This window comes from Uloborus diversus, chromosome 10 (genome assembly GCF_026930045.1).
Source record: "Uloborus diversus isolate 005 chromosome 10, Udiv.v.3.1, whole genome shotgun sequence".
NCBI classification, from domain to species: Eukaryota; Metazoa; Arthropoda; class Arachnida; order Araneae; family Uloboridae; genus Uloborus; species Uloborus diversus.
The window spans coordinates 123,445,890-123,469,207 of NC_072740.1; the positions used below are offsets into that span (position 1 = coordinate 123,445,890).

The 23,318-nt window shown below is 33.6% G+C and overlaps 1 protein-coding gene across 1 annotated transcript in view; it reads right to left on the minus strand.

The window, feature by feature from the left end:
* LOC129231375 (alpha-mannosidase 2x-like) overlaps positions 1–14,934 on the minus strand; it is an 88,905-nt gene extending 73,971 nt beyond the window's left edge. Inside the window, exons 1-3 of the mRNA XM_054865671.1 lie at positions 14,764–14,934; positions 7,671–7,907; positions 2,458–2,605 (exon numbers count right to left, since the gene is read on the minus strand). Coding sequence (XP_054721646.1) covers positions 2,458–2,605; positions 7,671–7,907; positions 14,764–14,934 — 556 coding nt within the window. The remainder of the gene's footprint in view (positions 1–2,457; positions 2,606–7,670; positions 7,908–14,763) is intronic.
* Between the last annotated feature and the right edge of the window lie 8,384 nt (positions 14,935–23,318).

Below are 23,318 nucleotides of genomic sequence, written 5' to 3' on the forward strand. Positions count from 1 at the left end.
GAATCCTCCACGGCTGATGAGCTCTGGATTCATACTTTATCTTTTCCTACTTAATAGCTGTTTGCAATTTTCCTTTTTATCATCATTAATTATTTATAATTTGTTTAACATTTGAAATTCTGTTTGCTTAATTTTATATATATATATATATATATATATATATATATATATATATATATATATATATATATATATATATATATATATATATATAGAATAATCTATAAAATCTATATTTAATATATTTTTTTTTCTGTGTGTGTGTTTATAATCATAAGGCGTTTAAATGGATGGATTTTTTTGTGTGTAATTAAGTTGATCTGAGTATGGTTTAGATTTGCAATGGATTGAATCGGAAATGTTTTTGTTCATTAATTTAAACATTGGATGGTTATATCTCTCAAATGATTAATTTTTATTTTAACCTATTGTTGAGCGAGAACTGAAATAAATATTTAACCCATTGCCAAAGGATAATAAGAAAGCCAGCTCTGCTTTTTGTAGTGAAATTTCCTACTGTGATATGTTAATTGAGAATATATAAAACACAGAGAGTGAGAATGAAGCCTTCATTTCTTGAAAGCAACTAAATTTTAGGTCCCAAAGTCAAAAATATTTTCAGGCTATCACAAATGTGAGCAAAATGCTTTAATTTTTTATTTTGCTTTTTAAAACATTCACGCCTGCATTCAAATTCTATTATGCCCCCTTTGTTGATATTCCCTGAACTGTAGTTGAAAAGAACCAAACCTGGCAGGGTCGTAATGCTGTGATTAGGATCTGTGTAGCCTTCACAATGCTGTCAGGCTAGGTTTGTTTCATCAGTAGACCATCTCAATCGAAATATTGTTGAATTGTTGGCCTGCCTCGCCTCCAAAACTTTACAATGTGGTCCTTGAATTTAAAATGTTGGAAGGAAGGAAAGGCGATTAGATGATTGCTTGTTTTCCAGGAAAAGGAATTTTGTTCCACCTTTGTCATGAAGTATCCAAAGATTCTACTTCGCTGTTTTTGGAGGAAAGCTTATGACTACTGCATTTGCTGTTGTAATATTAAATCTGTGCACAGACTTATCCACCTGTTCGTATAATAATCAGCCTCCGTTTCTAATTCCAATTATGATAGTGTAAATGGAGGTGGGGGGGCGTGAACTCTTATCAGTGTTCAGAGCGGGGCGCATAGCCTGAAAGGTTGAAGCCCCCTAATCTAATCAGTGGTACCCTTATTCCTCGCCATACGCCCACGAAATTTTTTTACTTGAGCGACCAATAGTGCAGTTTTCGAGATTTTTTGGGCTTAGTTTTCTCTAAAGAATGCAAAAAGAAAATATATTATCAACTAAATGCCAGTCATTTGGTTTGTAAGCTTCCCGCTGGCCGGACCAAATCCATTCACGAGACGAATGTGACATGCAGGCAGTAGGTTAGATGCCACTATTGTACACTTGCTATGCTAGCGTGAGTTACTTCAATCTTTAGAAATAACGAAAATAATTTAGCATATCTCACTTCCTCCCAGATGAAAATTTGTAAGCCGATTGTCAATATACTTCTCTAACTAATAAATAAAGTTAGCTGGCAGTAAACCGAGGGAAAACTCGTCAGCTGGTGCATTCTAGTAGGCAATAGATGCTCCCGCTCATAACTGAATCGATTATTTCAGAAAGGGCGTAAATCCTACGGGAATCCATTGGACTTGCGCCTTTCTGAAATAATCGATTCAACTTTCAATGTACCAGCTGACCATTCCCCCCCCCCAGGGTACAGCCAGCTGAATTGTGTATTTATTCATAGTTGCATATAAGTTGTCATCAGGCAAATTCTTAGCTGAGAGGAAATCATTGATTTTTTTACATGTTCGACCTACCAGCTGATTCATAACCCAACGTGTTACATTAGCTGACTTTGCGTTTTCCTTCGAGATATTGTCTTAACTATAGTTTGACAAAGTTTCAGCCAAGAGGAAATGATTGACTTTCTAATTTTTTTTAATATTTATTTTAATTATTTTTTAATTAATGAGTGGGAGGCTACCGCCGCCTATTCCACCCACGGACACACAGCTGACTTTCAGGAAGCGTTTTAATACCTTTCCCGGATGCCTCTCACCAATTATTGTTCGAGAGGAAATGATTGACCAAATTTGTACCTGGCTCTAGGACTATTTTGTTGTCTTACTTAAGTGGTCATTTCTTGAACAATTCATCGACAGTGATGTCTCAAATTTTCACGTATTGCAAAAACTCGCCTATTATGTATGGTGTGTACATCTAAATGGCTGGCTGCCTGAATTAATAAATAGTCCGATTTAAAAGCGTGCAGACTAATGAGAGCCTACTGTAATGTCAAAATAAAATTTTTATTTTCATCATTCAGAAATTTTCCACTGAGTGATTAAGTACAGATACATGAGATGTGCGATAGTCTTGTGCAAAAAAATATTAAAGAAAACACTGACCTGGATCGTTGTGGGAATGTGGGACAACAAAAATTTTTAATTTTTTCTGCTCACTCCACTGGTTAGGATCGTACTGTAAGTCCCAGCCTTGTTTCCACACTCCACCATCTTTATTGTCAAAATCTATTTTTTCATACATATCCAAAGTCTGCAAAAATGTATAAAAGTTTCTTAATTTGGAACAAGTTTTCAAAATCATAACACTGTGAAAGCAAATTCTAAACGTAATATATTGAAAACATGAAACAAAGATCAGTGAATAACTTTTCATTTTAATATATAGGGGAGACTTGGGATGCATGATCTCTCAGCCAAAAATGTAGCAAAATCATTAAGTAGAACTTTGAAACCTGGGAAGAATGTTAAAGTTGCGCTTGTACACAAAAACTTGCAACACTTCGTCTTTTTCAGCCATTTTGTTTTAGCTCAAGAAATGATTGTCTGAATACGTCAAGGGAAACTTTTTTAAGGAAAGTATTCTGAAGTTTACATTATCTGTAATATACAAATTTAAAAAAATTGCGAAGTGTCATTTTAAAGTATAGACAGTCTTTAATAATTATAACATATTTTTAGTAAACTGCCACTGATTATTGATAATAGAACAAGTATGTTTGTAAAAATCTCACATTAGATACTTGATCCTTTTGGTTTCAGGGATACATGACCCCAGGGATCAAGTTTCCCTATGTAAATATAATTAAAACAATATAACTATACGTGAAATACACCGCCAGCTCAGTCATTTCCAGCCGAGGACTGCAGTTTCGTGCTTATTAGCACTCATCAGCCCGGCATAGGAAAGTGACTCTCCAGCTCAGTCACTTTCCTATGCCATGCTGAGGAGTGCTAATAAGCACGAAACTGCAGTCCTCGGCTGGAAATGACTGAGCTGGAGGTGTATTTCATGTATTTCTGCTTTAGCCCTGGCTAATGGGCGGTAATTTGCTGAATATAACTATAGTTTACTCAGTTGAGTTTAATTTCAAACATTCAAAATCATATTAGGGGCATTCCCCGGTATTTTTGACATTATGTAGAGTCCGTAACGTGACCTTTTTGTGCCATAACTTTTTCATTTACCGTTTGATTTGCAAATTATTTTAATTTGAGCTGGTGTGTTGGTAGGAAAAGATCAAAATAAAATAATATGCTAATCAAACAGTAAATTAAAAAGTTATGGCAAAAAAGGTCACGTTACGGACTCTACATAAATGTTAAAAATACCATGGAATGCCCCATTAATATAATAAAATTTATCATAGTATAAGTCCATAAGTGATAGGTATAAAAACTCACTGCAGTAAATCTGTTAAATAATTAAAATATCAGTTTGCACTTGAACCCAAACTCAGGGTTTTTATTTACACATGACACCCTCAAAACCTTACACATAACACCTGTCGAAGTTGCAAAGGCTGTCTAGGACTGTCTTTGGAGTAATATAATTGCACATTATGATAGACACGACATCATCATCATCACCTCAAACATATAAAGTAACTCTATTGATGAAGTATGTTCTGATCAGCCAAATGAGCTTGAACAAGTTGAAATTGATTATTGTATGAATTTTTAAAAAAGATATGATTTTGCTATAGTTAGATGTACAACAAAAAAGAGAGTTGCACTCTACGTAGGTCAAATAGAATGCAAAGTTGGATTTCCAGGATTTGAAATAAGTTTTTTAAAACAACGAAAAAGTATTATGCTTAATGAATCTATTTTTCCTGAAAAATGGACAAAAATGTAGTAGATGAGAATTAATTGTGTTAAGATGCCACATCCAGTTAGGTTGAGCGGAACTTTAAGAACTACAACTACTGTAATGTTTGCATTTGACTTTTAAGGTTTCAAAAACATATGCTAGGCTTCCTTTTCTTTTTCATAAGTATACAGATACTTACATTTTTCTTCTCTCTCTCTCACTCTCTTTATTTTTTTCATTAATTCAATTGAAAAACTCTTAATTTTATTATTTCAAGACAAGAAGTAAGTAGTTATCGTAACTTTTTTATTACTTGCTGTAATTTTAGCTTTATTACGCTACTTTTAAAAGAATTATTAGTTTTATTTATTGTTCACAACGGTATTAGAGAATAAGTAACTAATCAAAAGCATCTAAGTTCATAAAACTTGTGTTCATTTTTCTACAAATTTCCTAACTGAATTTAAAACAATGTTATTTTTGTGTGTTCACATTATTATCATCAAAGAAAGAAAGTTAAAAATGTTATTTTTAGAAACATTACGTAAAAAACTAAAATCTATAGGTAAATCGCTGATCTAATTAAAAAGTCGATGTATTTTCTTAGTGGGATCAAGTATCCCCCATGAAAGGATCAAGTATCCCTTGATGTGGGGATACATGATCCCTTTATGAAAATATTGAAAAAAATTATTTTACCAAAACTATCTGTTTACTTTCAACTGAAAAAAATACTGTCAGATAGAGGAAACAATTACGATTGTTCACGCAATTTTTAAACGAAAAACTAATTATTTGCAGCAGAGAAAAAAATTAAAATTAAAGTGAGGATTAAGTGTTCTCAGTCTCCCTTACAGTGAAGCACCGTTTGTACGTTTTTGATGGCTATAATGTATGAAAAAGTGCATAAATGAAAAAACTTACAACAGGTATACGTTAATATGTGTTAGACTCTGCAGGGACTATTTTAAAAAGCGCATAATTAATAAACACATATTAAAGAAAAACACATAAACAGTACTTCACTGTACTAGTTTAACATATTTTAGAAAATAGAAAACAAAAAAGCTTTGTAAAGATGTTAAGGTAACAAAGATCACTAAAACAACAAAACCAGTGAAACCTATCATGTAAATTGCAAAAACACCAACTACAGCCAAATACAGATCCAGAGGGTGGGTCATGATCCCCTCTTCATAAAGCTACCAAAGATGGCCCTCAAAACTTCACTTTAAAGACTTAAATTTAAAAAATCCCAATTTTTGCCTGATTATTACACCCTTGCTTCTAACAATGACCTCAAAAAATCAGAAGTAATTTTCCATTGATTAACTTTTGGTGTAAGACTTCATTTTTGCACCCTATCTTTAAATTAGTAATATTTTCTAATTATTTAGATAGAACAAAATTCGATCAAGCTGGTTTTGAAATAAATCTGCCCTTTTCCTTCCTTTACCTTTCAAATGTCAACTAAATTTGTGTAGTATCTCAACTTTATGCCACAAATTATCTTGTGAAATCAAAAATGTGAGTTGAGTATGCAATTTATTATGAAGCAACTTTTTAAAGCAATATTTTATATATGAGCAATTTGTAATAAAAGTTGAGTAAGCAATTAATTATGAAAAAGCATTGTATATATAATATTTATTGCTTCATTCAATCAATCTGAAGTTTTTATTGGGCAGCTATTTTTGATATTGTTGAAAATATTGTTTTTCAGGCGCATGCACAGAAATTTTGGGGCTCATCACAAATGACTTTTCCAACCCCGCCCCTCCTTTATTGTTTATCCCTATATTTCCCGTCCAGTTTTAAAAATATTAGGCCCCTTCAGGCTCAGGCGAACAGGTGTCCTTCCCCTCCCCCCTTGTGCACGCCCCTGCTGTTCTTACATTGTAAGATTCAATCCAATATCATTAACAATCGAAATTTTATAATATTGTGAAGTACTTACAAAGGGGAATATTAAACATTAAGAAACTTTATTTTGCAACATTAAAACTACACTGCTTTTATTAAGATGATACCCCCCCCCCCCCAATCAATCTAAGAGAGCCTAAAGCAGTGTTTGCATCCCAGACAACCTATTTGTGGCCAAATACAGTAATGACCCTCCCCCTTCCAATAATAAACCTTCCAAAAACCAAAAGCTGGATCCGTCCTTGGCTTGAAGTTACCTCAAAAGGCGAATAGCATTGAACAAGGCTAATAGTTCATTTTAATAGATTTAATAATTATTATTTATTAATTTTGGATAACTATGCACTAGCTTAGGAGTGTCTTTTCCTATTTAACGTCAACAAATACAATAAAACTATTAAAAATGAGAGGGGCAGTTTAAAATAGAGAAAATATGGCTCTAAGTCATCCTGAATGATAGTACTGCGAGTTTAGAAAACAGTAATACCAGTTTTTATGCCCATATCACATCTTTAATTATTTCACAACTTCTAAAGCTAGTTTTAGCATAGCTTAAATTAGTTCACCAGTGCTTGAAAATAACAAGAGATTAATCATTTTTCACTTTTTGCTATTGACAATTTGAATTGTAGCAGAATAATAACACCCATAAAATATAATGCAAAACCCACATAAAGGTAAAATTGTGTCATATATATGAAAGAGACCAAATGAGGCATTGAGAAGCAAAGGACGTAAGTGGACTTCATAACGTTTCGAGTAAAACACGTTCAGTAAAGTTTGAGTAAAGTTCAGATCCTAGCAGGGCTAGAAATCACATATGTCTTGCCGGGTATATTTGTCTAAAACATACATGCCCGAAATTTTACATGCCCAGTTTTCCTTATTGTATACCAATTAAAGCATTTAAATTTGTCGTACAGCATTAATCAAATGAATTATTTTTATATAAATCATAAAAAAAAAATAGTTTGAATAAATAGTACATAATAAGCCGTTGTTAAATTTAACAAAATTTAATTATATAACGGGAAGGATTGCTTCCATGCAAATCAGAAACAGCAACCATCTTAACAGTAGGGCTTGAAATAAATTTTTAGCTCCAAGTAAGGATACGGTCATTTTTCAATAAAATACAAAATAATAAAGTTTTAGGAAAAAATATTTGATCAAAAAGTTCCATGCCTGGGCGGGTATGTAAAGGTAAAAGATTCATGCCCAATTGAAATTTTTACATGACCAGGGCATGTTGGGCAGTATAAATTTCGAGCCCTGGATCTTAGGTAGGCTTTTATGAAATTTTTTTTCTAAATCATGCTGTAAAGTACACTAGAGCTACTAATACAATTTCTTGTCTTAAAACAGAGGAGAGGTTCTCTTACCATTTGTACTTATTGTCTAAAAATTATTAATTTTGGCACTTACAGTCCTTTGCTTCTCAGTCTCAAATGAAAAAATAAAAAACTTTCAAGATTTTTTTTTCCATGCACTTAATGTAATTAAAAGTGAAAAAATACTAAACTAAATACATTTGTCAATTAAGAACAAAAGAAACAATGACTAAGAATAAAAGAATACTAACATTTTCATCAGCATCAGCAATTGGCTCAGAACAAAACTGACAATCATATGGAGATAATTTTACTAAACTACGATTGGCTCTGCTTAAAGCAGATCCAAATGAGAACGGGACAAGAGGAGGAGATTCAGGTTGGAGGAAACTTCTTACAGTATCTTTAACTTGAGTAAGCATAATCCTATTCCTTTGCAATTCTTTCTCAAGCCTCTCTAATCTTTGTTCAAGTAAAGATAGCTCTCCCTAAAATTAAGAAACAAGAAGACTTAGTACTGTTTTCTTCAATATATACATACAAAATTAACTGCTTAAAGTAATAAAAATTGAAGCATTACTGTTTATCAACAAAGTCACATACCGTTTGACAGAGGATGCAATTGGGACTGAAAAGTAGGGTGGGGTGGGGGCAAAAAAAAACTAAAAGTCATTGGATTTTTAGCGGAAGCAAAGATACAGATGTGATATCCCCCCCCCCCCACATTTGGCGACATCCAATTTTTTGCACAAAATTGAAAAAAATTTCTTGCCAATGAGGCGATAATTTTTTAAGCATGGCATCCCTGGCAAACCCCTGTGTTTGGCAACCTGAAAGCAATCTTAGATCTGTTCAAACTTGTTTACTTGATATCGGTTTCACCCAGGAGAGATTCTAGTTTTTTTTGGGCAATGAACCTTACAGAAATGCTTATTTTGTTGTTAGTTCAAATTCAGTAGTTGTGTTTTGATGAATAAATATTAGAAAATGCCAGTTTCTTCAAACTTGAACGTTAATTAAAAGTTAACTCCAACTTGGTGTGTATCTGTAAGGTGCCATTGTCATATGTTGTTTTGTTTCAAACTGAATGTTAGGATTTATACCATAAAAAAATGCTCACTTCCGAAATTCTTCGTTTTTAAACTCTTCAGAGTTTCTTATAGTGTTTAACTTTATTTTTACTGAATTTAAATTAATTTTACAAAAATAATGTGGTTATTTTATTGTAAAAGGTAATTTTTATCGATGCCACGAATTATTTAGACATATTCTATAAACGTGCCTCCTTTAGGTACTGAATTTCTGAAAATTAGTTGACTCTAGCATTTTATAAAATGTGAAGGTGTTATTTTATGTAAAATATAATAGGTACTTTGAAAGCATATCTGAATAGCAAATTAATGTAAGGCATTTTTGTATTGTTTATGTTTGGGATGTTCTGTTGAGACATTTGTACTTTTCATACATCAAAATTTGAGCAACTAAGCGTTTTTTTGGCTGAAATGGTTATTGATTTTGGGGATGCTTTCCGCTTTAAACATCGCAATTTGAATCGCTTTGCTATTTTTTTTATTAGAGTATGAGAAAAGTTTTTGTTCGATGAAATACATGTTGGAAAATAGCTTTTATTTCTATTGGTACATATTTCATTGGTGAACTGTTATAGTAATTCGTTAATTTAAGCATTTTAAATACTTTCTAGTAATTGTTCTTTGTGTACAAAAACTTTCTAGTTTCTGGTATTTTTGAAGCCTATATTCGTGATGTTTTTTGTAGTGGTTTTATGCTGTTTTTTATATATATATTATGTTCTGAAGTGCTTTGATCATGTTTTTTTATCTGAATTTTTCCTGTTGGCCCCAAAAAAGCATGTAAAGCTAAAAATGCAAAACGACATATGACATATGTTGTCATACATCGTTTTCTTGGCGCCAACAGGAAAGTTGCCAAGGGTGAGGTATATGACATTAGTTCCGAAGCAAAAAATGAAAGAAAAATACAGGGAGGAAAGTATGAAATTTTTGTAAGGTTGGTTTTGAGAGCATATGAGTGGTAATTGATGTAAATCTAACATCTTAACTCATATTTTTCTTAAGATTCTCTGATGAATTATATGCATAACAACTTTCTCCGAAAAAACACCTAGACATGAATTAGGCTTACATTATTTGTCCCAAAGTATTTTGAGATGTCACTTACACTTGGTAATAATTTCATTAAGCAAGTATGGCTTGTTTAAGTAAAAACAAATGATTAACTAATATCTAATATCAGTGAATACATAAACTAAAAGTTACCTCTTGTGCTAAATAATGTTTTGTAAACAGATGTAAAAAGTAAAACAAATTATTATGATCTGAAAAATTTGACACTTCTGCTTGTTTTTAATAATTTCTAGTTTTGGTTCTTAAATTGGAAAGTAAAATAAATAAACTTCCCATCATTAATAAATTTCTCATAAAAAGTGCCTCCCCCCCCCCCCCCCCCCCCAATTCACCGCAACTGCCGTTTGAACAGGAATGTGATTCTCAATTCAGAAAATAACAAGTGCAGGTTCAGAAATTTTTCAAGGAAAGGACAATTAATTCTTTTACTTACCTCTTAATGCATATCTGATTTACACATGATGGGAAGGGTGAGGGGCTGCCACATCATTTTTTTAAAACAAAAATATAGAGATTTAGCCAAGATGGAGGGGAGGGCTGGAGGTCCCTCCATCTATTCCTTTGCTTTTTCATCACCCCCAAAGGTTCTAAAACTAGGTTTTACGAACTCTGAAAGAATATTTCTAAGCCCCTTTCCAAAACATCATCAAAGGTTATCTAAAATTGCGTTTATTGAATCTTTAGTTTTGAAAACTTTTTGGAGGAAAGTTCTTGAACCACCTTCCTTCATCTGACAGAGACTGTCTACAATCAAGCATCACAAATTTTGCAAAATTGCCAGGGGAATTATTTTAGAAAAGTATGTAAAATAAGATAATATTAACTGATGCTTGATTTTTTTGATGCTAAGCTAATAAGAACTTATAAAAAAAAACACTAGTGTAAAAAGGCCACATACATTATGGTGAAATCGCCCATAAAATCCTCATACAAAAAAAAAAAAAAAAACAACACTGCTTTGTGATCAAAGACTTGAAAAAAGTCATTTTAGATCAAAGATTTTAGATCAACATCATTCAAAGAAATGAAAACATGGTAATGTTTTTCTTTTCTTTTAATGCATGAACCCTTTTCAACTCTTAAACATTTTTTCAGAACTCTTTTTCTAATCAGAATTTTTGAATATTATCTACATTGCTGAAACATATTAAATCTATAAATGCCAGTCAATTAAATACTATTTCAAGAGATACCAGCCAACTTGTGATAACTCAAATATATACCTAATATCTTGAAGTTTTCATTGAGCCTCAAACTCTTGAGAAGGCTAATAAGAGCCATTCATTAATTACGTAAGGATGATTTTGGCAATTTTTGACCAATTTTAAAAATAAAACATGACATGCTTAGTGTGAAGTATGGGTAGGTTGAGATTTTTCCAACCCACCTCCCCTTTGGGAACCTAAAGTAATTAATGAATGGCCCCGAAGGGTCTCAAAACTTTAACTACCAATGACTCAAAGGTTTTAGTCGGTCCCTTAGGAAGTCAAGTTATTGAGAGTCGACTCTGAATAACTGATAATTTTAGGTGATATAAATGAATATTTTTGCACACAGTACCCAGTTGAATACCTTGAGAAGTAAATCCACATCTAATAGTTGGATCTACATAGACCATGAAACTAAACTACTTTCTAAAGTGTAAGCAGTACTTAAAACAGTTAACTTTGACACAAAACATGCCTAATACTTTTACCACTGACAAGCTTTCTAATTTAGTGATTAATCAAAATTCAATTGATCAAGTAGTGAATAAAACATAATTATAATATACAGTCAAACCTCGTTAACACGAACTCGACGAGGATGCAAAAATATTTCGTGTTATCCGAATTTCCCGTTAACCGATTTCGAAGTTTACCGGAGTTTGTGTAAGCAGACAAGTTTTTGTATGTGTGTGTGTGCGTCTCAGAAAATATAGGAACCAAAGTACCTTTCTACAAAAATGTACACCCAAGCATCAAAATTTATATTTTAAGTAAGAAACACAAGTAATTCGAAACAAACAACGGCTTTTTGGATCATTTCTCTACAACAGTGCATTTTCAAACATCTGATTGCAAGACTGGATTTTCCCTGCAGTGTTGGCACGTAAAAAAAAACTTCAATGCTTTTAGACTTTAAACCTGTGCATGGGCAGTACAGATGTCCAGGATTAGACTCTTTTTTTTTACAATGGAATTTTAAATCTAGGTTTGTCAGCCTTTTGAAGATTTCACTGTTCATCCAAGCTTTTTTACTGTAGGCATATTCTACAGCTAATGTTCGTACTTTCTTGAAACAACGTGGTTTCCTCGATTTTCCTACACAAGTAGAGGAGTTTCTTTCGACTTTCAAAAGTAATTTCATGTAAAAGTATGGGGATATTTTCCTCCTTTTTTCTTCAAGACTTTCAAATTATCTTTGTCTTATGCGGGATTTTGTCTAAATCTTCTTCGTGTTAAGCGATTGATTTAACACTAATTTGTAGCTTTATCTGACAGGAAATAGCATTTTTTCGTGTTAAGCGAGTTTTTGTTAACGATGTTCCACTGTACATTCAATTATCATATAGAGAACAACGTAGTGTTAGATTCAACATATAAATGCACCAAATGTGTTCAGCATTTGTAACTAATTTTCTGCTTTTTACATGAAGTAGTAAAATAATGAAAAAGTAGAAAATGGATCACAATATATACATATACAGGATATAGGGGAGAGGGGGGCACATGTAAACATGGGGCACATGTGAACAAACTATATTTTACCCAGATAACATGAGGGAAAAAATCTGAAAAAAATTCATGTAGATGTCAGCAGTAGTACTGTATGCTGCCTGAAATTTCAAAGATCTCAACCATTTTGTTTTTTAGTTATCATAATAACTTTTGTTTTGGAAGGTGCCAATAAACTTTCATGTTCCAGTTCTCAGAGTAAAAGCACATTCAACACTATCTTTATTGTGATTTGAACTTTATTCATTTTGAAGTGGGATTTATAAAGTAAGTTTTTGTACTCTATTTTTTTTTTAAATTTGAAAGAAATATTGCTTTTTATCAGATTAGGCTTAAGTTGTTATATGGGGCACATGTGAACACACTATGTAGGGGCAGATGTGAACTGTTTACATGTGCCCCATACTGTTTTTTTTTATTAGTTATTTCAATTTCAAAAATTGTTTAATTTTTTTGTTTGATTAGGCTAATTAAGAAACATTGAATAATTAAAAATTTCAATAATTGAAGTTAGTATCAGCTGTATCGCGACTGTGTTGGAGGCTCCAAAAGTGATCGCGGTTTGTGGAGAGAAACAAGTTGGACAAAATGTTTCAGGCAAGAGTATCATTTTGTGGTATAGTTAATGCAATGGGAAACACTGTACCTCCTGTTTTTGTATTCCCAAGAAAAAGATACAAAGATATTTTCTTAAATGGAGCACCATCAGAAAGCTTAGGGTTAGTATCCAAAACTGGATGGATGACAGCAGATATCTTCCTAGAAGTTGTAAAACACTTCCAAAAGTACTCCCGCTGTACTGCAGCAAATCCAGTTTTGCTTCTACTTGATAATCATGAAAGTCATATCAGTTTGGATGTAATATTATTTTGTCGTGAGAATGGAATAGTACTCCTTACATTCCCCCCCCCCCCCCTCATTGTTCACATCGCTTACAGCCTTTGGATGTAGGTGTTTATGGCCCCTTTAAATCTGCACTGAAAACTTCTTTCAATGACTGGTTGACACCCAGGAAAAAGAATAACTAAATATGAAATTGGTCAGTGTTCTTCACCAGCTTTCACAGCAGCCTTTACATCCAAAAATATTAAATCGGGTTTTTCTGAACCAGGAATTTGGTCGTTATCTCGGCTTGCTTTTACTGACGCTGATTTCATCCCAATTCAAATAACAAGCTTAATGCCAGTTAATCCTGAGGATGCCTCCACCAGCTGCAATGCACATTCAAGTCCTACCCCAGAATGTGTGAGACCATTGCCTAGAATAGAATTTAACGATTCCACTCTAGGGAAAAGTAAGCAGCGTCAAAAAAGAAAATCAAGAATTTTGACAGACACCCCCCGAAAAAGACATTGTTGTCAAAGCTATGGAAGAAAAGGCAGAGAAAATGAAGATAAAATGTGAAAGAGTTGCAAAGAAAAGAAAATTGGAACTTGCTGAACTGTTGAAAAAGGAGCAGTCAAAGGTTGTAGTCAGTGACTCCGAGTCCGACATTAGCTTTGAAGAGAGTAGCCATCAAAAAATTTGTGCTGAAGTCAACCTTGTACCAGAAAATTTAGCTGTGAATGACTTTGTCCTCATAGAATTCACTACAAAAAAGACAAAAATTCACTATGTTGGCCGTATCGAGAAAATGGAGAGTGATGAAGCAAATGTTAAATTCATGAGGAAGCAGAAGAAAGAAACCTTTGTATTTCCAAAAACAGATGATACATCGATGGTAAACACTGATGATATTCTGCTAAAATTACCCCCACCTACAATTTTAGGTAGCACATATCGAGCTGCTTCTTCAGTTTCTTTTTCTGTAAAAACTTGAAGGCTATAATGTTCGTTGAATCAAGTTAATTTATTATGTACTCAATATTTATATTTTCATTGTGTTTATTAATGTGTAATCAAGAGTACTTATAGATATGCTTAGGTGCATTTTATACCATTTATGTATCTGTTCACTTGTGCCCCAGGTGTGTTTACAACTGCCCCCCCCACCGGGGCAGATGTGAACAAAATGTAACATATTTTAGAATTAATTTTTAGGTTGGAATTTACTTTTGTAGAAGGGGGATAACTGCATGAAAATATTAGCAAATGTTTGATTTATCATATTTATCACCTTTTTCTTTTTTTATCTCAAATCAATAATGAAAAATATAGAAAAATGTCGTTTTTGTTCACATGTGCCCCCCTCTCCCCTACTGCTGTATGGGTACAACTGTAGTAGGTACAACAGATTGAACAATATTATCAAAAACACGTCATTTAAAAGCTTCAAACATACATCGTGAAGGTAGACTCATAACAGTGCGTATATCTCCATCAAATGCGTATAACTCCAAAATTTATAAACGATGATTTTAGAAAAGTTTCTTAATCAATGTACTAAGATTTATTCAGGAGAAGAAACAACCAATAAATAGATTAATCCCAAAGAGCAAAATATATTAAAACAAATGAAGCACCTTATCTATTTCTGTTTTTAAGTCTGAAATTGGATGATCCGGAATCTTAGAATACAAATATCTGATGATGAAGTACACTAAAAAGACAACGAAGACAGCTTTTGCAAGACCAATCAACACAGAATGCTTTCTAAATTGCAAAACAGAAGTTCCTATTGTAAACCGCAACATTTTTTATACATAAATAATTTAAACGCAATAATGATAGCAACAGTAATATTGACAACACATTTCTACCTATCACCCCAATGCCGAGCAGAGCAAAGTTTTTTTTTCCCCCAACCAAACAAGGACAGCAGTTGCCATTCTTATTTCAATAATTCCCTTGAACGAAAAGATTACAAGGCTTCACATGATTCGTTGTCTCTTAAAAGCAATAAGTCATCTTAAACAATGGCATGCATAAACAGGATTACTTGTCTGATATTTATGCATTTGGTAATATTTCAAAGTAGGAGAAAAAACATCTACGCTTATAGATGAATGTTCCAACTTACTGCGGCAGACAGAGATAGATCCTTTTCATTTGAAATTTTAATTAATAATTATAAATACATAAAGATACTTGAAATTTTCATCATAGTAATAAATTAAAAGTTTGATGTACAACTCCAGTGTAAAAACAGAAAATAATGAAAGAGTAAACAGCTTTTGCGTTTAAATATATTCTTAAAAAATAAAATAATGATGATAAAGCTCAGTTAAACAGTTTTGGTCATTTATTTTGAGTTCTATACAAGAAACTTAGCAGCTACACAAAATCTAAGGACTGCCAACTTAGCACCCTTGCCTCCGTTAGCGACGCACTTAAGTGCGAGCAGGCACTTGCCGAAGCAGATACTTTTGACATCTCGATCGCTCCTGCCTCACGTATTTCTTATTTTGATACATTCCAGCTTAGCTTCTTAATTCAAAGCAATGGTTTTCAATGTTTTTTCTAAGGTCCAGGGCACACCAAATCTGTTTGTAAATATTAACAGCAACAACAACAAAATAATAATAATAAATAAATAAAATAAAGTAAATATATAAAATGTTCCTTAAACTCAGGTTTTGACTGTTACAATGATTTTGAGGATACTGGGAAGGAACGTTTTTGCTTTTATACTACATAATGGGGCCGTGGTAGCTCGATCGGTAGAGTGTCGGATTCGGGGCCGGAGGGTCCTGAGTTCGAACCTCGATGGTAGAAGATCCACCATCTACATTAAAGGGGACTGGGCGACGTTAAATATGCTCGTAGTCTCAATGTCCTCCAAGTGAAACGATACCTCTGGGGGTGCTAGCACCAGGTAGCTATTAAATTCTCATTAACTGTACGATCCGGTGATGGTGCTGCCATCTATCGGAATAAAAAATTAATGGAGGCAAGGCACTTAGTATGCAGTCCTCGACATAAATACAGTTGTAGTCAGTTGTGACTCGGAATCGAAATCGAAAATACTACATAATGAAGTGAAAGTGATGAAATATTTTAAAACTTTCTCCTACCGCAAGTAATGTATCGATAACTTTTCATGCGCGGGGGGGGGGGGGACTTTGATTTAACAGTTAAATTATTTCAATTTAATTCATTTTAATCACACAAAAGGGCTTGAATCGCTGCCAAATAAAGTATACTTTTAAAAAATATTGAGGGGCGGAAATTAAACGAAACAAACTATAAGATGTAGCAAAAAAAAAAAAGTTTATTTTAGTTTCAAAAATGAACTTTATTTATTAATTTATTTATTTACACAGAAGCTAATGCTTTACATACATTGAGGACTGCGTACAGTGCGCCTTGCATGCGGACATGCACGGGAAAGATTTACATCACAAGAGAAGGAAAAATCACCCATGGCACCGGCAGGAATCGAACCAGCAACTTACGGCTTAGAGCACGAAGCTTCTACCAAGCCACGAAGGATCCACATCAACTCTATTCATCTTTAACTTTTTATTTAACTCTCATGCTTAATCATTTGGAATCGTTTGGCTTGCTTAAGGTAAGCCTCGGATTTCGGTTTTCTAAGAGCAATTCTTATAACACATGAAATACACCGCTAGCTCAGTCATTTCCAGCCGAGGATTGCAGTTTCGTGCTTATTAGCCCTCCTCAGCCTGGCGTAGGAAGTGACGGAGCTGGAGGTGGAAAACCTCTTAAGAAAGCCAAGAGTACCAAACAAACTGGTAGCTAATATAAAATTAGCACTGACCAGAGGAGTGACCTTATAATGCTCGTAGAAACTTCGAACAAATTTTATCGCATGTAGAAAATTCTAAGCTTCATAATGGCTAAATACTTAAGAATGAGCATGAAATATTTCTTCCCATACTATCAAATATATGTTAAAATTAGAGCAGAAAAAGAACAACTTCGAATTTTCGAGAAACGTTTCGGGGTGAACATCGCTACAATTACAGGTACATCAACTGAATAGTCTAGGTCCAATAAGCATCGCAGATATCCAGCTATATTTCTTAGTAAATTACTAGATTTTTATTTTTAGTGGTACTATGAGAGTATAAGTTACGAAAACTACATTGAATTTCTGAGGAAAGAGGTACATAATAATTGACCTGTAGAAATCCAATATTATCTCCAATCAATTCAATTATCTTGTGATGTTTTTATAATGAACGTATAGATACTTACATACATTAAAAATATTCATTTAAAAATTCATTAATGTTATCTTTGGTTTCTTTTAAAACGATGCGTTTTAAAACTTACGTAAAGTTATCTGTGACGCATGATTTTTTAAAATTTAGGCACCAATTTATCAATTGAAAATGTTTTATAAGAGTAAGAAATTGTAGTTTCATTGAATGTATTTCATCCTAGCAGTTACCACCTATCCTCTATTTATTATAATTTTTATTTCTGTTATTCAAATGCAGCATAATGTAAGCGGATAAAAGATTTAATCAAACGACCGCACATACCTAATTATGTAGTTGTGCCACAGAGAGATGGCGAATGAACTGGAATCGGAAACAGAACACTTCATTTGGTTATAGGTAGCGATCAGCGAATACGTGTGAGCAGTAAAAACTTTTATTGCGCAGTCTCTGGATAATGTAGCTTTTCAAAAACTGCCGGCATTTCGGTATTTGCTTGCAATTCTGCGTTAACTTCGGTCATATTTGCTAAAATGCTCTAGTAGCTTTCCCGGGTAATGAGGAAAATGTCAAGTTACTATTTTGAATACAACAAAGTATTCTTGGAAAGTTGTGATTTATTCCAGAAACGTGACTGGCTTTTTTTGGGAAGGTTTTTGAATTATTCCGGAAGGTTAAAGATTAATTTCGGGAAGAATACCCACTGGCATTTAGAGGAAAACTTTTTTTTTTTGGCCAGATATGTTACTGGCAGAAATCTAGCACACTATCTGCCCAATATCTCCAATTAACAATCCTGAATTTCTTAACATTTTTTTTTTTTTTTTTTGGATGAAAATAACGAATATTTAACATCAATAACATTTTTTTTTCTTTTTTGTTTACCATTAACCATTTTCACAAAAATCCATTTTCTTTCCTTTGATAAATTCGACTTCAAGCAATGGCCGACAAGAAAAAACTTTATACTGGCTCCCAAAACAATAGCACGAACTACTTGTGAATCCGCAATGTGTGATATATTTTTTTTTTACAATTGCACAAAATTGGTTTATGAAAATATTTGTAAAAGCTATTTGATAGAGATGGGGGTGTTTTTCTTGTGTCTCAGGAACGAATAAAATATTCAAGTGAGGCAAAGGTAAAAGTCCAATAGCAGAAACGCGTAGACCCTGCTATTCCCCGTCGTAGACTTTTGAGAAGGTTTGCAGACTATGCTTAGTTGGAAAGTTAAAAAAAAAAAAAAATAATAATGAAATTCTACGAATCTATTAGATTTTAAAGTAGAAAAATACAGTTCCGAATGAAACAGGAACAAAAAATTAAAAAAATGCACCGAAATGAAGTTAGAAATGAAGTTATCGACTTTGAATCCTAAGCTCTGGTGTAGACATTACTGCTTTTGTTTTTGTTCCGCTTATTATTAGCCATGCGCTAGCTTGCTTTGCAAACGTTTTATTACTTGATTCGAATTATTAGCCATATTATCACAGACATTTTATTACTATCCAGGAATCTGAAATATTTTACTCATGTCTAAATTCGTCTTACCAAATGCCGTGTTTGATTTGTGAAAAAGTTTTATCGTGCAAGCATCTTTAATATTATTTGCGTTGTGAGAGAGGAATTAATCGCCAGTGAAGTAAGAGTAAAAAATCGGCTAGCGTGACTGTAATATAATTGAGCCACGACGTTGAAATGTTATTTTTTTGGGGGGAGGGGGAGAGGGGTAGCAGGAAAGTGTTATTAACACTGAGCTGAAAAGGATTACTATCGTAATAGTTTTGCAAAAGTATTTCAACTCAAATCTGCTCTAATTACGCATTAACCCTTTTTTACTGAACGTCCGAAAAGGTGGTGAATACTGTCAAAGTCATAGCTCAACTAACCGGAGTCGCACTATTGCATGCTCGACAGTGGCGGATCATGGGATTGTGAGGCCCCAGCCGCAGCCTGATCCGGAGGCCCTCTATGGACACAACAAAAAACAATATAGTTTATTAATATTAACAATGCAGAAAATTATATGTGTATATATTTTTTAATTTTTTGAATAAAAAAATAAGCTTTGGAGGAGGTAGGGGCGCAGTTACATTCTTATTTTAAAAGGGAAAAAACGACATTTCTGTCAAAAAAATGCATTTAGCAAAATCCCAGTTTTAACCAGTTTTCCAATGCAAGTGTAATTTAGTGGCGCAACCAGAAAAAAAGTCTTAGAAGGGCGGGGCACTTAACAAAAAAAAAAAAAAAAAAAAAAAGGAAATCTGTGATTTGATAAGTGAAGGGGGGTCCGGGGGTTCTTGAAACTTGAAGTTTTAAAAACGTAATTTTAGACTTTCTTTGCTGATGTTTGGGGACAAAAAGGTGCAGGGTATCTCAGCGGAAAGTAGTAGAAATTGAAGCCTTACAAACGCGATTATAGGCCATATTTATTAACCGTGTTAGGGTAAGGGATGGAGCCCAGGGAATGCCCCCCGATAAATATTTTAAAAAATAGATCAAAAAATAATTTCTCTCCCCCCCCCCCCCTTCCCAATTTTCAAAATTGAAGTTTCAAAAACGTAATTGTAGACAAACTTTACATGATAAACAATTTTTCAAGAAAGGGGTGCTGAATCTCTTCCGTGAAAATTTGTTAAAAAATTTTTACAGCAATTTGTTTTTACTCAGGGGCTATTCCATTTAAGTTTTTTTCTAAGTGTAGTTTAAAAAACTTGATTTTTTTTAACAATATTAAAAAAAGGCAGTTCGGGGGACCCCGCTCGCTCGAATATTTCCTGAAATTTAAGTCTTAAAAAGGCGATTATTAAGACCATATTTTGTAACATTAGGGCCAGTAATTTATCGAGGGTCATTTAATAAGTCATCAGTGAAGCCCTTTTATTTTCGTTCCTTTATTTATTTATTTATTTTTTGATTTCAGTTGGATGATGGAATTTCTTTCGTAGTACGTTTACAGAACGAAGAACAAATATGAAAAAAAAAAAAAAAACATCAGAATTTGAGAATCCAGATTTTTTGTCAGTATTTTCCTGGAATTATTTATTTTCTTCTGAAATTCTAAATTCGAAAATTCTTATTCTGCAGAAATTTTCAAGTAAACCTTAAAGCCTATGTTTTTCTTTAAACATTATCATCATTTTTTTTTCCCGAAGCATTAAAACACGCTCTTTACCTGCTGCAGAATATGGCATATGTACATCTCCTGAATATAAAACTGAAGCACTAGTTGGCGAAACCTAACCTGGCAGCATTGTGAAAGCTACGCAGATCTAACTCTTAATTAAAGCATTACGACGCTGTCAGGTTAGGTCTTCCCCAACTACAGTTTATATATAAAACGTTTGCCTTTAGTGAGTAAATCAATCTTTATGAAGTAGAAATTGTAAAATATATTACAAACAAATGGCAATAGGGAAAGAAGGAGAACACTCAAAATCAACTACTTTCTCGCAGCAGAGGCATTTAAAATTTTTATAGTAAATTTTTATAAAGCGTTTTTTTGCAATGAATTAACAGATGTTCCTTTTCTCTGTAATAGAAATATAATTTAAAGAAGAATGAACAGTATTTTTTTTTTTTTTCAAAAGCTATACCTTTGTACCATTAAACCTATTATATTCAAAAACACCATTCCCATCATTTAACACTATGATAGCAGCATTATTCTAAAAATTAAATTTATTAAAACATATTATTCAACTTATCTCAAAAAGAATGGTCTTGTCGTTGATTGAAGACACAGAGCAAAAGCACGTTCACGAGTGAATCAAAACAGCGGACGAACGTTCTTCGTTCTTCCTCCAAAAAAAGAAAACATTCCCGCCTTTTCCAAATTACTTGTTTAACTAAATACGTCACAAAAACTATCTTGTTACGGGTTGGTTTTTACTGGTGGGAAAGCGGGAAACTTTGCAAAAAGTAAAGAAAGAAAACACAGTTGTTGCCATTGTGCCGATGGCTTCGATCTGGGACCCCCCACAGATCTGTCTGCTCCCTTCTAGATAAAGAAGGGCAATGAATTTGTTCATCAAGAAAAGTGACCATTCGGAGAGGTCGAATTACGTCAAGTTTATCCAATTTAGTAAGTCCTGCTTGCCTTAAAAACACCGACTCGGGCGTAATCGCACAAACGACGACTGGGATACTTTGAAGACGGACCATAATACTGTGACAAATGACGACTGGTTATTCTTTGTTTGGGGGAGGGGTCTAACCCCCTCTAAACACGTCCTTGGCCAGGCCTGGGATCTATAAATTTTGGGCCCCCCTGCATCAAAATCTGTAGGGCCCCTCCCCAGAGGTCAGCAGTGTATATTTGTAACGTTAATAAGCCTTAATGCTATTTTTTTTTTTTAATTTTTCCTTCAATTTTTTGAGCCGTTGAGCCCTTTACGGACGTGGGCCCCCCGCACTGCGGGATCTGCGGGTACGCAGATCCGGGGCTTCCTTGGCTATTCCAATTAAAGCAAATATCTTCATGGACAATAGTGTTTTCTTTAAACAAGATGCATACTCTTTACTCAGCCGAGTAGTAAGTGGCCGAGTGTACGGAGTACTCGGCCAAAAAACTACTTGGAACGGTAAAAAATATTCTAGCAAGACTAACTGTGCATTTTATCGGAAAGTACAAGATAGTTTTGTGGAGTATTTAAAAACATACAATTTTGTACTAAAATTCTGGGAAGAATGAGGAAAATCCAAACTCTTGGGAAAAATCTAAACAAAGGTACCTGAAGCCTGGGGCCCCTTAAGACTCAGGGGGCCCTAGCTCTATTGGAAGCAATTATCCCGCGCCTAAAATCCATGATTATCTATCAATTTCCACGACTTTTGAGGATTTACTATGGAAAACCATAATTTTGAGGATGTGACAATTGGCGGCTCCGAGGCCTCCTGCTTTGCTGGAGGCTCCAGCTCACAGGCCTCATGCGCCTGTGCGGTGATCCGCCACTGATGCTCGATAATTTTGGGATTCCTTGAAGGAAATAAAAGAGCGAGCACTGATTTTGAAGATGCAGAGCCAATTCATCGTATCAACTCCAGATGCCTTAAAATACAGCACCAGAAGATGATATGGTCTTAACGGAAAATACTACGAGACAATTATTACAAGAACTGGTCAAAAACATTAAAGTACACTTCACAAATCGTTCTTCATTTTCAGAGATAATGACCCTGACACCAGAGCACAAAACGTTCGAAAGTTTTTAAGAGCAGTTTGGCTTGAAAAATATGGTATTTAGTGTCACAGACATTTCAAATACCTATAATAAACAAAATCTGTTATGAAGAAAAGCTTTAACGTCACAAGATGCTAAAAAAATTTAGATAATTCATCTCTCCCCCCCCTCTCGTTTTAAATAAATAATAATAAAATGAAAACCAAAATCCGTATTAATCGGTTATTTATTTTGAAACTTCTTGTGCCACCTTTTACTCGTCATTTTAAAATTTAGCATTTGATTTTCAGGCTTTTCCCGGTGATGACTAATAATAAATGTCATGATTAATTTTATGCGGATTTACCTTGCAGACTACTTTTGGGTTTTTATTTTTTTCATTTTTTGTCGCAGACTATTGGAAAGGAAAACATTCTGTTAGCAAGAGTATTCTACAATTACACAAATTCAACCAATCTTCCTGATGAAGAGTTTGAAAATAAATTGTCCGAAGAACAAAAAAAGAAAAAAAAAAGAAAAAAGCTCGACTGGTATTCACATTAATGTGCAGGAAGAAACAAAAACGGTACGTGATGGACCATTTTTTTGTTCCCATGTATAAATGAAGCACGTTTTGTTTGTGCAGAATATAAGAGTTTCATTTGAATGACAGAAAAAAATTGAAATTTGTTGTACAGTGTAAAGAACAAGATGGTTTTTATTAATATTTTAAGCAGTATATTTATCTATTTATTTTGTATACAATTTTGTAGCAGTAGGTATCTGGTG